The 16030-nt window shown below is 39.9% G+C and overlaps 1 protein-coding gene across 2 annotated transcripts in view; it reads right to left on the bottom strand.

Moving 5' to 3' along the window:
• Positions 1 to 150: 150 nt before the first annotated feature.
• The window catches only part of ACBD4 (acyl-CoA binding domain containing 4), a 31972-nt gene continuing 16092 nt past the window's right edge, over positions 151 to 16030 (bottom strand). For both annotated transcript variants that reach the window (XM_070729133.1, XM_070729134.1), the window contains exons 7-11: positions 12267 to 12367; positions 7361 to 7436; positions 4412 to 4629; positions 2180 to 2233; positions 151 to 831 (exon numbers count right to left, since the gene is read on the bottom strand). In XM_070729133.1, coding sequence (XP_070585234.1) covers positions 721 to 831; positions 2180 to 2233; positions 4412 to 4629; positions 7361 to 7436; positions 12267 to 12367 — 560 coding nt within the window. In that variant the 3' untranslated portion in view covers positions 151 to 720. The remainder of the gene's footprint in view (positions 832 to 2179; positions 2234 to 4411; positions 4630 to 7360; positions 7437 to 12266; positions 12368 to 16030) is intronic.

Genomic DNA, 16030 nt, shown 5'->3' with positions numbered 1-16030 from the left:
CTTCCCTAGGCCCTTGACCAGTATTCCCAATTTTGGATACCTTGGTTGAAAGAGGAAGCACAGGCAATGAACAAAAATCTCTTCTTAGGAATTATTTTTTTAACCAGGATTGTTATTGTTTTTGGAACAAGTAGATGTTATAGACAAAGAAGGAGACCACAGTTTCTTTATTTAATACGAAACTATTTTTCACAGCTATAATGGTTTTAAGCAATTAATTTTTGTCTGGGACAAAAAAAAGACATTGTCACATTCATTTCTCCTTACATATTGGAGAGCTAGTAACAGAAATATTCCTTTCCTGGACTAGTTAAAAGTTTGTTTACCATTCCAATGCCATTCAATTTCCAAATCAACATTGAGTTAAAGGTTCATTTTTTTTAAAAAAGTCACCATAAAGTTAAAGTTCATTGGCTTATCAGGATATATATTGTAAAAGCATCATCCTCCTTTTGCACCTTCTTCATGCTGACTGAATAAGGACTCTGTACTTAAATTTTCCTTTGCACTCACCTTTATCTTCATTTTACATTTAGTTGTAGAAAATCAAAGTGTATTAAATATCTTCCACTCTGAATCACAGGATTGTAGCAAGATAGATAAATATTAAAAAAGCACGGTAAATGTTGATAGGAGTTTAATGTTTGAAGTTTGAATCCAACTTTTGAGGGATTTCCAGAAAGTTTTTCTCCCTTACTATTATTAGACGAAATAAGGAATTCATCGCTTCTGTTTCTGGAAGTACCAAAGTAACCACTGGACAACAAAAGGCCAAGCCAGGAAGAAAAACCAGGTATGAGGAGACAGATGTACAGGCCAACTTGGCAGTTCCTACGAGATAAAAAGAATGCAGAAACTGAAGAAAATTTTGGAGGTGTTTGTCCATTTTCTGGACTCCCGAAATTCCAAACAAAGGAGATCTGCTTTCTCCAATCCATTTAATATTTCTCATATTAAGATTCAGATAAATATGATTAATAAGTGAAAGTAAACATATTAAACATTTTATTAATTAATCAAATATTCTTAATGCTCAATGGGGATTGATGGTGTGGAAGGGGAGGAATAAATATGTTAATGCTAACAGAAAACATTTTGACATAATCTTAGGTCTTGTGCCTTACTACTATTACTGTCTATATTTAATAATAAATGTTGGCTTGTCTCGATTAGCTATGCTATGAAACCTTTGACAATACCGAGCAGAGAATTTTAATAGAGCGTGGATGTGTGATAAAGCCAAGACACAGACTTAGTTAAATAAGTATTATTTACATATAAACAAAATATAAACAATACAAAATATGCACGTAGCAAATACAGAGCAAAACAGAATATAGATAACAAGCACCAAGCTAAATATAATATAGATAAGGCACGAAGCTTATACAATACAGATAAAGCACAAAGCATATACAAGCACAGAGCTTAGACACGACTCTCCCATCTCAGGCAAAAGTAAAGTAACAAGGAAGTGACTGGGCAGAATCATGAGCTTTTATAGCTTCAATGACAACATAGCCTTGAACATTAACTCTTCAAGTAAATGTTAACAACAACAACAACAACAACAGAGTTGGAAGGGACCTTGGGGGTCTTCTAGTCCAACACCCTGCTTAGGCAGGAAACTCTACACTACTTCAAACAGATGGTTATCCAACATCTGCTTTAAAACTTCCAGTGTTGGGCCATTCACAGCTTCTAGAGGCAAGCTGTTCCACTGATCAACCATTCTGACTGTCAGGAAATTTCTCCTTAGTTCTAAGTTACTTCTCTTCTTGTTTAGTTTCCACCCATTGCTTCTTGTTCTACCCTCAGGTGCTTTGGAGAATAGGTTGACTCCTTCTTTGTGGCAATCCCCTGAGATATCATGTCATCCCTGGTCCTTCTTTTCATTAAACTATCCATGTCCAGTTCTTGTAACTGTTCTTCATATGTTTTAGCCTCTAAAAGGCCCTAATCATCTTTGTTGCTCTTCTCTGCACTTTTTCTAGATTCTCAATATTCTTTTTGCATCGTGGCGACCAAAACTGAATGCAGTATTCCAAGTGTGGTCTTACCAAGGCCTTCTCATTTAAGGCTGCACTCCTCTCAGAATTAGCAGCCAATTATCTGATACCATCTAGATACCTGCTTCTATCAATGCATTTGGAGGATTTCCCATCATGAATCTCCATACCTTTGCATCGGGTACTTTGGATGGAAAACAAGGTTTCAACATGGGTGTATGGTTCTGAAAGACAGAAAAACGAGATGATTGTAACAACGTTACTCCTCTCTCATTCTATTTTCTAAGCAATTTTGTTGAAAATGTATTTCAGATATTAGAATAATTTAAAAAATTAACAATGTTTTAAAAATTCTAATCCTTGGCAATTGTATGTTATTTTACAACTCTTGCCTATATCCATTTATATAAAAATGTGAATTAAGGCAGATGCCATTTTGTTTTAAATATACCGTTTTAAACTTTAAACATACTGCTTTAAATTTTGTGGTTTTTTTATGGAAACACTTGCTTTCTTCTCTTAACAGATTTTGCCACTGCCAGTCAAACAATTACCAACTTAACCAGATAGTCAGTAGGGTTATAAAATAACAATAATCATAACAGTACAGAAACATCTGTAAAACCTGTAAGAGGAGGGGGCTAGGTATGACAGAAATAAATAAAGATAAATGAGGTGGCTTTATTGGGATTTAAGGTGAAGATTTAGAATAGAATAGAATAGAACAGAATAGAATTCTTTATTGGCCAAGTGTGATTGGACACACAAGGAATTTGTCTTGGTGCATATGCTCTCAGTGTACATAAAAGAAAATATAGATAAGTCAAGAAACATGTGGTACAACACTTAATGATTGTCATAGGGGTCAAATAAACAATGAAGAAACAAGCATTATTAATAAAAATCTTAGGATACAAGCAACAAGTTACAGTCATACAGTCCTAAGTAGGAGGAAAAGGATGATAGGAATGATGAGAAAAAAACTAGTAGAAATAGATGTGCAGACTTAGTAAAAAGTTTGATAGTGTTGAGGGAATTATTTGCTTAGTAGAGTGATGGCATTCGGGGGAGAAAACTGTTCTTGTGTGTAGTTGTCTTGGTGTGCAGTGCTCTGTAGCAACGTTTTGAGGGTAGGAGTTGAAACAGTTTATGTCCAGGATGCGAGGGGTCAGTAAATATTTTCACTGCCCTCTTTTTGACTCGTGCAGTATACACGAAGGCAGGTTGGCAGCAATTGTTTTTTCTGCAGTTCTGATTATCCTCTGAAATCTGTGTCGGTCTTGTTGTGTTGCAGAACCAAACCAGACAGTTATAGAGATGCAGATGACAGACTCAATGATTCCTCTGTAGAACTGTATCAGCAGCTCCTTGGGCAGTTTGGGCAGTTTGAGAACAAAATAATAATACAAAGTAGAATTCAGCAGCTCTAGCTAAACTACAGCGGTGCTGTACAAGTCACCTTGAAAAAGCTCCCTGGAAAGTGAATTCAGGGACTCTAATGCAGCCAGCTAAAAGGAGCAATATATAGAGCTTTGATGCATATCAGATTCTTTTCTAAAGATCTTAATACATGAACAGTGAAGTGCTTGTACTGATGAAGATATGAAGAGTTCTAGCATATGAAAAAATGCACGAGAGTCGGTGGGTTCGAACTTACCTCACTGCAGGTTCACTTCCTCTCGCGCTATGTGGCTGTGCACGCATTCCGCGTAACGTGGCTGTGTGATGTGGGTGTGGGTATGCATGCGCAGTGCCAAAAAAAAAGCAAAAAAAAAAAATGGCAGCCGGAAAATGCCAAAAACCTGATTTCTGCTTATGTACAGAAACAACAACAATAAAAAAAGATGGCAGTGGCCAAAGACCATCAGGATGGAACCGGCTCGATGATGTCACCATCGATTTACTACCCGTTCCATATAACCAGGTAGAACCGGTAGGAACTCACTTCTGACTACAGAACTAGAGGAAAGTTAGGATCTTCTATTTGCATTTTGATTCTACTGTAGTTTAGGATTTTATCCTAATAAAGTAATGCAATGTAGGCAGCCCAATAGCACAGTAGCACCCTATTATTCTTGTAAGGCTGAATTAGTCTATAAAGAATTTATTACAGAGTATTCTGTGCTTACAGTTCTAAAATTGCAATTCTGAAATTTACCCACACTTCCTTTTGTTACTCCCAGGGGTGGGCTGCTAGCTGGAACACCTAACTGGGCTCGCCTCGGCGGCTCTGGAGGTACCATGAGAAGTATGCTTCTGCACCTGTGCAGGTAGCAAAATCACGCATGGAGACACAGGTGTGCCCATGTTCTGGTGAGGTTTTTTGTTTTTAGAGCTTTCTGAGCTCAGCAGTGATTTGTATAAACCAACAGGCTAGTCAGCTATTAGACGACCCGATGTACCTGCAAAGCTGCCTTTGATTCCAAATAGTTGAGTCTTTTCATCACTTTTTTCATATCCTGCTGCAAGGCTTGAATGGTACTCATCACCTGCAAGGTCATGTCCTTTTGGGTCAAGACGTTTACCTGGCTCTCTCGGATGGCTTCAGGGTTTTGGCTGATCTCAGGTGGGGTAGTCTGCAGGTGTATAAGATGAGATGAACCCAAAAGATCCATTGAGGCTATAGCCAAAAAAAAAAAAAAAGATAGTTAATGAGACCTTGCTATTTTAAACAGAGTGTCCCATAATTTAAATCTGCCTGGATACCACATCTATCTTTGCGTGTCAGATTTAGATGTTAAGGCGGAGAATAAGATTTAAGGGACTTACATGGAAATTTCATTTGAATGCAGCCCCCCCCCCCTTTCTCTCTCTCTCCCTCTTACTTGGGCCTCTTTCCACTTACTTTTTTTTTAAAATAAATTTTTCTTAATTTAAAAAATATATACATCTACATATTTACAAAACTTACAAAGAAAAAAGAAAAAGATACAAACCAAACCAAACCAAAACATATAGAAATAATAATAATAATAATAATAATAATAATAATAATTGATTAATTAATTAAATACAATAAACAATATTGACAACGACAACAATGACAGTAAACAAACAACAAAATATATATCGTTTGTATTCTCTTGTGAGGAGGAAAAAATAAACAGTCTCTTCTAGTAACAAATTATTTTCTGGTGAAAAAACAATCGGTATTCACAGTTATTCCTGTTGGTTATCTATGTCTTTTTTGTTGTTGTTATTTTCTTAGCCGCTTTCGTACACTCCTTATTGATTAATTTAATTTCATACAAATTTTAATTTAACAAAGCACTGCTTATATATCATATTTAATCTGTTATATATAAAAAAACCCTTACAATATAGGGTGGATATAAGATTATCAAACAAATCAATCAATAAAAGGCAATCAAAAAAAGCAAGGCAGGGGGCATGACCAGTTTAATCTACCGGTATGCTGTTATGTTACTAATTAACCGTCCACAAGATCAAGACCTGAACTGATCAGGAGAATCCTCCAACATAACTAAGGTAAGGAAGGATATCTCTGCATTATCAGTTGAACCATATGCTAGACAAGGCGGCCCAATCACACTGAAGGATTCTTATATTCAGGGTTTGTACACTGTGCTCCAGAAAACCATCACCTCCAACTTCTTGAACAATGCTAGATTTCCTCCAGGGGGTAATGACTAGTGATTGCTACACAGTTCTGGTGTTACAAATGGCCTAGAACAGATTTTGGAAGCTGGTATACAACATGCCAATTCCCTAGTTGGATATTGTCTAGGTTCCTTGTTCAGCTGATTGAAAATTGTGGAAGGCATTGTCCTAACATATCTATGGAAGACAAGATATCTAAGGAAGACAAAGATATGATTGCTACAAGAATCAGATGAGTCACACAAGAAGTAGAGTAAGAACGTAGGATAAGATTATCAATCACTGATGAGTAAAACTTGTAATTTAGCTTTGGAATGGAATTGCTATTGCAAGTTTCCCACTCTTTCTTTAAACAAAAGATCCCAGACTAGGAAGACATATTTTCACTACATTTTTCAAATAAAGTGCTCCTTTAAATCAGGAAGGAAAACTTGTGTATATCTGCCTATAGGAGTGATACTGAATAGAAAAGGACTTTCACATAATGGTTCATTCGACCTCCAAGCTCTGCGCTCACCATGTTTTAATACAGCTTGTGAGATTCAGTTCTAATTTCAAATGGTCCTGCTATAATTTCCCTCTATTTCTCACTGATTAAGTAGATAATAGATTTGGTCATATCCCTGTTTGGCTCTGGCTGAAATACTTGGTAAATTTGTTTGTTTGTTTGTTTGTTTGTTTATTTATTCATTTATTTATTAGATTTGTATGCCGCCCCTCTCCGTAGACTCGGGACGGCTCACAACACAATAAAAACAGTTCCTGAGAAATCTAATAATTTACAATTTAAAATTTAAAATAGTTAAAAAAAACCATTTTTAAGCAGACATACCTACCAGCATACCATACATAAATTATATATGCCCGGGGGAAAATATCTCAGTTCCTCCATGCCTGACGACAAAGGTGGGTTTTAAGGAGTTTACGAAAGGCAAGGAGGATAGGGGCAGTTCTAATCTCTGGGGGGAGCTGGTTCCAGGGAGTCAGGGCCGCCACAGAGAAGGCTCTTCCCCTGGGGCCCACCAACCGACATTGTTTAGTTGACGGGACCCGGAGAAGGCCCACTCTGTGGGACCTAATCGGTCGCTGGGATTCGTGCAGCAGAAGGCGGTCCCGGAGATATTCTGGTCCGATGCCATGAAGGGCTTTATAGGTCATAACCAACACTTTGAATTGTGACCAGAAATTGATTGGCAACCAATGCAGACTGCGGAGTGTTGGTGTGACATGGGCATATTTAGGGAAGCCCATGATTGCTCTCGCAGCTGCATTCTGCACGATCTGAAGTTTCCGAACACTTTTCAAAGGTAGCCCCATGTAGAGAGCATTACAGTAGTCGAACCTCGAGGTGATGAGGGCATGAGTGACTGTGAGCAGTGACTACCGGTCTAAATACTTGGTAACTGGGTACAATTCTACAACATTTCTTCATACAGTGGAACCACAACAAAATATATATTGTGGATGTCCTTTTAGTAGTAAAAACATGTTTTCTGTCAAACTTATATATTTTACTTTTGCCACCATAACTTTAGAATGAAAACAAATTAATTCTTTTTGAGACATGTTTGAACTCATGGATGAAACATAGGGTTTTGTTGCCAAATGCATGAGTCACAACATCAATAGGCACGTCCTAGAGCTATCTCTGTGCTTTCTTTCTGAAGCAAAAGATTAGGTATCCCTTCTATTTATCTTCCTTCTCCAGCTGAGGATACTCTAAAACTTACATCCTGTTTTCTCTGTAGCTTGATTCCTAGGAGAGCTGCTCAAGGGAAAGGTTTGCTTGGCTGATAGCCTTGTGGCCTGTGGAGAAAGAAAAAGTAAAAACTAGACTTTCAGAATCAGGTATTTTTGCCACTTTAATTACTACAATGTTACTAAGGGACCGCCTTCTGCTGCACGAATCCCAGCGACCAGGTCCCACAGAGTGGGTCTTTTCCGGGTCCCGTCAACTAAACAATGTTGCTTGGCGGGACCCAGGAGAACAGCCTTCTCTGTGGCGGCCCCGACCCTCTGGAACCAACTCTCCCCAGAGATTAGAATTGCCCCCACCCTCCTTGTCTTTCGTAAGCTTCTTAAAACCCACCTCTGCCGCCAGGCATGGGGGAACTGAGATACTCTTTCCCCCTAGGCCTTTACAATTTTATGCATGGTATGTCTGTCTGTATGTATGTTTAGTTTTATAATAAGGGTTTTTAACTGTTTTAATATTGGATTGTTATATGCTGTTTTAATTACTGTTGTTAGCTGCCCCGAGTCTACGAAGAGGGGCGGCATACAAATCCAATGAATGAATGAATGAATGAATGAATGAATGAATGAAGAAAGAAAGAAAGAAAGAAAGAAAGAAAGAAATACTACTCCCAATTAAAATTAAAATGAAGATTTATTGTTAAGAAATTACCTAGTTTTCTGTTGGAAACCTTACAAAATGCCTTAAGGCAGGGGTAGGCAAAGTTGGCTCTTCTACGATCTGTGGACTTCAACTCCCAGAATTCCTGAGCTAATTATGCTAGCTCAGGAATTCTGGGAGTTGAAGTCCACAGGTCATAGAAGAGCCGACTTTGCCTATCCCTGCCTTAAGGGATTACAAATGTTATTCTGTGGAGAGGAAAGTCATAATATAGTCCTAGAGCTACTTTATCTGGAGTAGGGGAGGCCTGAGAGGCCAAGTGTTCAAGTGGGATGATTGGCCCTTCTTAGCAATGCTGTAAGGAGAATGAATTTGTAGCCCAGTTTTTTTTTAATGATGGAACACTAAAGGCCAAACATGAGATGCCTTTTATCTCCCCATTGTTATTTCTAATAGGTTTTCAAATTTTACTTTTCAGCCTTTATTTATGTGTGAATAAGTGAAAATTAAACAACCAAATGGATTTGTTTCAGTCGATCTGCTCAGATCTTGCAAACCTTAATGCAGTGTTTCCCAACCTTGGCAACTTGGAGATATCTGGACTTCAACTCCCAGAATTCCCCAGCCAGTGAATGCTGGCTGGAGAATTCTGGGAGTTGAAGTCCAAATATCTTCAAGTTGCCAAGGTTGGGAAACACTGCCTTAATGTACTAAAAAAAAAAACCCCACCAACCCCACCTTTGATACTGTTGCACATTTTATCTTGCCTAAATTCATATAACTAGAAAGGAACTGTGCTTTAGTTTGACTGAAAAGCTTAAATTACACAAGTCACTCATTACATGTCCTTAAAAGATGGATCTTTAGATAAACATGGTTTAAGACAGTGATGGGGAACAATGGCTGACGCGGAAGCCATTGCCCTAGCTTAGCTCCAGGGCACATGTACGCACTGACCAGTTGATTTTCCGTTCATGCGGAGGCTTTGGGAGAGTGTTTTTGGCTTCCGGAGGGCCTCAGGGGTGGGAGGGCAGGGGGAGCATTTTTGCTTTCCCCAGACTCTAGGGAAACCTCTGGATCCTGGGGAGCATAGTTCCCTCTAAGCTGAGCAGTGAGCAATCGCTCACTTAAAAATCATCATCAACTCAGAGTTTTTCAAACCTGCCCAGAAGCCGATAGGGAAAGAGTGAGAGGGAAGGAGAGAGAGAGAGGAAGAGAGAGAAACAGATAGAAAAAAGGGAGGAAGCAAAAGAGAAAGAAAAAGAATGGGAGTAAGGAAGAGAGAAAGAAAATCAAAATCTAGTTTGAAACTAGCTCAACTATTTAAGTGGCATTTTGATATTGATAGAGTTGCCCTATTATGAGCTCACTGTTATAGACACACAGTACAGTATTTTATTTTGAAATTCTCTGAGGCAAAACAGGGTGGGTTTTTTATTTATTTCTTTCTTTGTTTGTTTGTTTAATATTTGTGTGCCGCCCAGTCTCGAAGGGACTGCCGCTCAGACACTATACTTTTCCGCCCACCCCAAAAAAAAAATTAGAGGGAACACTGCTGGGGAGGGTGAAAAATGGGCCTACCGGGCCCACTGAAAGTCAGGAAATGGGCCATTTCCGGCCTCCAGAGGCCTCCAGAGGAAGCTCCGGGGGGTAGGTGGGTCATGCTTGTGCAATAATGCACACGCATACACTATCGGCACCTGAGGAAAAAAAGGTTCACCATCACTGGTTTACGACCACGGGCTGATTAAATGTCTTTTAAAAGAATCTGATCACAGCAAAATTAGTTCTGCAATATAATGGATTAGATATAGCAAAACTGACAATGGGAACAACAGAAGATGATTTATTGCAACCTCCCTAAACAATTAAATTTGTCAGTGTAGGATCAGGATACTCTACCCAGAGGACTCTTCATCATGGTTTCCTAACTGTGCTACAGCCCTGGCTTGGTGATCATTTTTATGCTGTTTTTTCATAATTTTTGTTTCCTCCACACCAACAGTTTAAAGCTGCCTTTAATTGTTCCAGTTTTAAAACGTTTTTTTCCTCTTTTGTTGAAGCAATTTTTGCTGTGGATATGACCCATCAGTGATGTGATTACTGGTGCCAGCAGGAATGGGATCTGCACAGTTTCTACTGCCTTCTTTAGGTTCACGGAGGTATATCCACTTCCTTCTTGCCCCTGGGCATTACTCTCCAAAGCCATTCTTAAATGGGCTGCAGAAGAGTCTGAACACACAGAGGCCTTTGCCCATGTGCTCTGAAGCACTTGTGAAGTCTTACAGAGACTCCTGGTATGTACATGTTTATGAACATAACTTTATTATACTTCTGGAAGAGGGACAGCCTTTGTTTCTTAAGGTAAGACTTGTCAGAATAATAGTTCTGTGCTGCAGAGTGGTTAAACTAGAAGCGGTTGGGTTCTGCTTCAACAAGAAAAGCATTATACGTTCAGTCCTGGCAAAAGGTAACTTTGGTGTCATGGTAGCAGTGTTCCCCGTAAACTGCGCACGTGCGCACGCGTGCACCCCAAAATACCCCCCCGCGCACCCTTTTCCACGGGCGTGTGCTCCCCATCCCCCTGCCAGCCCTCGGGGGGCGGGGGAGGAGGTGCTGGCAGCAGAAGGAAAGGGAGCCGCAGCCGCCCCTGCCTCCCCACGGTGCCTCTGGCCCCCTCGCGCCCCTGGCCTCTAGGCCCTGTCCCCCGCCCACCCGATCCGCCCCCTCTCCTCCTCTGCCGCCTCCTGCCTTGGGGCGCGATTTCTCCCGCGGCGGTGGCTGCAGCTTCTCCTCCTCCTCCACTTCTGTCAGCAAGGGGACTGCGAGAGAGGGTTTTCTCTGCGCGCTTTGAGAATGCCCGTCCCACCCCTCTCGCAGCCCCTTCGCTGGGAGCGCTTTTGTCCCAAACTTTCAGCAAGGGGGCTGCAGTAGAGGCAGGGCAGGCGTTCCCGAAGCGCTCAGAGAAAGCCCTCTCGCAGCCCCCTCGCTGACAGAGAGAGAGAGAGGGAGGGAGAGAGAGAGAGAAAGTAAGTGAGAAAGAGAGAGAGAGAAGGGGGGGAGAGAGATAGCAAGAGAGAGAAGAGAAAGAAAGCAAGAGAGATAGAAAGAAAGAGTGAGAGAGAAAGAAAACAAGAGAGAAAGAGAGAGAGAGAGCAAGAGGGGGAGAGATATAGAAAGAGGGGGAGAGATAGAAATGACTCTTGATTAAAGCATATGGTAAAAAGCACCCAAATAATAACAGAGAAAAAAAAACCCCAGCCGTTTGTGTGTGTGTGTGTGTGTGTGTGAACTCTTGAACCATTTCCAATAGCTCACCTGTTATTGGAAATGGTTCAAGAGTTCACACACACATACACACACACAAGGGGGGAGGAGACAGGGATGGAAAAAGAGGAGAAGATAGTAATAATAGTAATAGTTTTTGGTTTTGTTTTATTATTAATTTCTTTTAATAAAGAAGAAGGGAATTTTTTTCTTGTTTGTTTGTTATTTATTTATTTATTTATTTATTTATTTATTTATTTATGTATGTATGTATGTATGTATGTATGTATTTATTTATTTATTTATTTATTTATTTATTTTTACATCTATGCCGCCCAGTCCTAAAGGGACTGCCGCTCAGACACTATACATTTCCGCCCACACAGAAAAAAAATTAGACGGAACATTGCATGGTAGTGCCCATTTTACCCATTGAACAGGCCACTTGTAGGTGCTGCTGGCCATGGCCACTAGATGGCAGCACTAGCTGAGATGGAGTTTGCTTATTATTGATGGCTCCTTCCTGTTTTATCTGTGGCTTCCCTCCATTCCTGTAATTTGGTAGCTGAGTTATTTTTTGACATGGGTTTGTTTAGCACTCTTTTAGAAAAATGCTAGACCTGTGTTTAGAAACACACGAATTGACAAGCAGCATGGACCACCTCTGTGTCTGAGCTGTTTACCTATTTATTTATCAAATTTATACAGTTGCCCATCTCATGAGAATGCTTATTGGGAGGGAAAACAAAACAGAAGAATCCACCAAGTGCTTTTTTTTTTTAAATGTTTTTTACATTCAAACATCCAGAATACCACCAACTACCAATCACTACCTAATTATTGAAGCAGAATAGTGATCAACAATAAGGGCAACACAATTTACGATGGCATACTTTTCTAGTAACTTGTGTACTGGATGTTTTAACAAAGACCATTTGGCTATGTTTAAAGGCAGAGTTTTTAAGTTAAGCCTCCTCCTCTTTTCATTTCCATTCCTTGTATCATTTCATCACCTGATGAGGTTCCACCAATTCTAGGCTGTCACAGAACACCTCATTCTCTGCATCATTTGTCACCTGGTTGCTCTTCATAGCTTTGTTGGCAAGTCCAGGTCCTACAAGAGAAAAAAGGGCTCAGAATAAAAACAATAAAGTAGAATAAAGTAGAGCAGATACGTATGGTTGTGAATACATCTGCAAGTGAATGTATCTTACAAAATCTGAAAATCCAGATGTCAGGTGTTAAGTTTTTGCCCATAAATTAGGTTCAATAAGGGAGGTTTTAGTATCTTACTAAAGTTTTAAGTATTTAAAACCGTTTTTCTGGGCATGATTATTTAAATTGGCTTTGCGAAATGTCAGGTCCATGAGAGCCTGGTAATTGCAGTGGGTATACATTTTATAAAGAAAAATATATTTGAATTGCATAGGTCAAGCATAGGCAAAGGTGGCTCTTCTATGAAATGTGGACTTCAACTCCCAGAATTCCTGAGCTAGCATGATTGGCTCAGTAATTCTGGGAGTTGAAGTCCACAGGTCATAGAAGAGCCAACTTTGCCTACCCCTGGCATAAGTACTTTATCTGATTTACAAGAGAATGAAAATAATGCAAAATGGTCTGATTTGAGCCAATTACTTAGATTATATACAGCAGGTTAAGATCCAAGAATCAAGCTGGGCATCAATAAGTCAAGAGGCTGATTTCTAATTTATGACATCAGTTTTTAGAAAGAAGAGGGGGAAGAAAGAGCCACTTTCTTTAAATCAGTTATCTCTTGCTCACATTGGAAATGTCAACAAATTTTGGCTTCACATAAAATGAAACCCTACATTTTATTTATTTATTTAATTTATCAACAGATGCAAGGAAACAGGACACATGAAAAAATGGCACAAATAAATGGATATAAAGAAGCAAAACATAGCCATAAACACATAAAATAAGAACATACAAATGGGTACAGTAAGGGAGAGATGGAATGCACATTGGTGTGCTTATGGACACCACTTTAGGAACCTCTTAAGGAATGTGTAATGTCCACAACAGACAGTTTAAGATGAGAAAGGTATGGGGATTAGAGAAACTAACAGCAGAATCAGGTAAAACGTTCCAGACATTTACTACTCTATTGCAGAAGTCATATTTTCTGCAATTAAGATTACAGCGGATTACATTTAGTTTGTATCTATCGATAGCCCTAGTGTTATTGCGGGTGAAATTAAACTAGCAGTTAACAGAGAGGATGTTAAAGTAGATGATGATCTTGAGTACTAAACTTAGATCAGAACATAGACGGCGTAGTTCAAGGTTATCCAGGCCTAAAATTTCAAGTACAGTGATCCCCCGATTATCGCGAGGGTTCCGTTCCAAGACCCCTCGCAATAATCGATTTTTTGGGATGTAGTGGTGCGGAAGTAAAAACACCATCTGCGCATGCGCGCCCCTTTTTCCATGGCCGCACATGCGCAGATGGTGGAGTTTGCGTGTGGGCGGCGGGGAAGACCCAGGGAAGGTTCCTTCGGCCGCCCAACAGCTGATCTGCTCCGCAGCGCGGCAGCAGCGAGGAGCCGAAGATGGGGTTTCCCCGTTGCCTGGGTCTTCCCTGGGTCTTCCCGCCGCCCAGGCAACGGGGAAACCCCATCTTCGGCTCCTCGCTGCTGCTGCACTGCGGAGCAGATCAGCTGTTGGGCGGCCGAAGGAACCTTCCCTGGGTCTTCCCGCCGCCCAGGCAACGGGGAAACCCCATCTTCGGCTCCTCGCTGCTGCCGCGCTGCGGAGCAGATCAGCTGTTGGGCGGCCGAAGGAACCTTCCCTGGGTCTTCCCACCGCCCAGGCAAAGGGGAAACCCCAAGATCGCTTGCCGCTTGCCCGTTCGCCCGCCCGCCCGGCTGCTCGCTTGCCGCTCGAGAGCAAGAGGGGGAGAGATAGAGAAAGAGAGAGAGAGAGAAGGAAAGAAAGAGATGAGAGAGGGAGGAAGAGAGTGTGAGAGAGGAAGAAGCAAGATAGAGAAAGAGAGAGAGAAAGAAAGATGAGAAAGGAAGGGAGTGACGTCATCGGGTGGAAAAATCGCGATATAGCGTTTCGCAAAGATCGAGATTGTGAAACTCGGGGGATCACTGTATACTGGAATAAGGAATTTTATTGCGAGTAGAGAAGTTGAGTACTCTTCTTGTAAAATACCTCTCTATTGCATTAATGTCCAAAATACAGTGTGAGTTCCAGGCAGCTAAGCTGTATTCAAGAATAGGTCTGGAAAAGGTTTTGTATGTCCTAGTTAGAAGTACAGTATAATGTTACCAGAAAGAAAACTTCGCAAAATAAGGTTGCAACTCTTAAAGCCTTTTTAGCAATGTTGTTACAGTGAGCTTTGGGGCATGGATCTTTTGAAATAAGTACACCAAGGTCCTCGACAGTGTTTGGGTCATCTTTTAGATTGTTTCCATCCAGTTTGTATTTAACATTCTGATTTTTATTGCCAATGTGCATTGGAGTATTTGTAAGCAGAGATTTGGAGTCGCCAATTGTTTGACCATTCCGATACATAACCTAGATCTGAGTTTGCGGAGAGGGGCAGCATACAAATCTAATTAATAATAATAATAATAATAATAATAATAATAATAATAATAATAATTTTGTAGGGTAGTAGAATTGTCTGTGATATTACATAATTTTACATTGTTGGCAGAAGAAAAAGATGCAGCTGCTTACAATATGATCACAAAGGTTGTTTATATATAGCAGAAAGAATCTTGGTCCTAGAATACTTCTTTGAGGAATCCACTATTAACTGGTGCTGTGTTAGCGTTTCCAACTTTAACTATTTGTTGCCTGTTTGACAGGAATGCAGCTATCCATTTGTGAAAGGATCCAGAAATGCCCTAAGAACTTTGTTTTAACAGAAGTTTATCATGTACCACAGAATCAAAGGCTTTGCAGAAGTCGATTGGTAGATAGGTAAGATTCCATCTATTGCTTTAACCTGGTCAAGTTGAGAGATCTAAATGTTTTTGCAATGTATGAGTTGCAGATTACATGACAATTTTTTCCCCTAAAACCAAATTGCTTATTACAGAGTAGGGTATTTGTCACTAAGTGTTAGGTGATGGATTGGTTTATGATGGATTCCATGACTTTACAGATGATGTAACAAAGTGAGATTCTGGCCTGGGTGTCCTTTTATGGTCATTTTGCTAATGACCATAAGACAGGCAAGGAGCTCATTCTAAAAGATGGTGCTTAGAGGTTCAGCTATGGCAGAGAAGAGCTTTTTTAGAAAGTAGCCATCAGAACCAATAGATAGAGATAGTTTGTGTAGTGCCCTTTTGACGGTATCTTCAACAAAATCAATGTGGATTAGATCATTGTAATTGGTTGATGTATGACTAGGAAATGGGGAGATGCCATTGCTGTTGACAAAGACTGAACTGAAAAAAGGAGTTGAAGAAATTAGCCTTAAAGGCATCATTATTACAATCTTCACCATTTTATGTTTTTAGAGGTGGGATGGTTTTTGAGTCTTTAAGTTTGGCGTTTACAAAATTATAGAAGGCAGGATTGGATTTTGTGTGTAACAGTTCTTCCTGTTTGCAGAATTGGTACATTCTGAATTTTATATTTTATTTTTCTGCCAAAGGGATTTTTTTTTTTTGATTGGAGTTTCCTTATCAATAAGGGTAATTTGTTCTTTTGGGTTTTGGGTGTTACTAAAGGTAGATATAGATTAGTGACTCCTTGAATTTCAAGTAGTAAAGTGTTATAATAGTCTTCTGAAGAG

Source organism: Erythrolamprus reginae, chromosome Z (assembly GCF_031021105.1).
Source record: "Erythrolamprus reginae isolate rEryReg1 chromosome Z, rEryReg1.hap1, whole genome shotgun sequence".
NCBI classification, from domain to species: Eukaryota; Metazoa; Chordata; class Lepidosauria; order Squamata; family Dipsadidae; genus Erythrolamprus; species Erythrolamprus reginae.
This window is presented reverse-complemented; position numbering and strand designations above follow the sequence as displayed.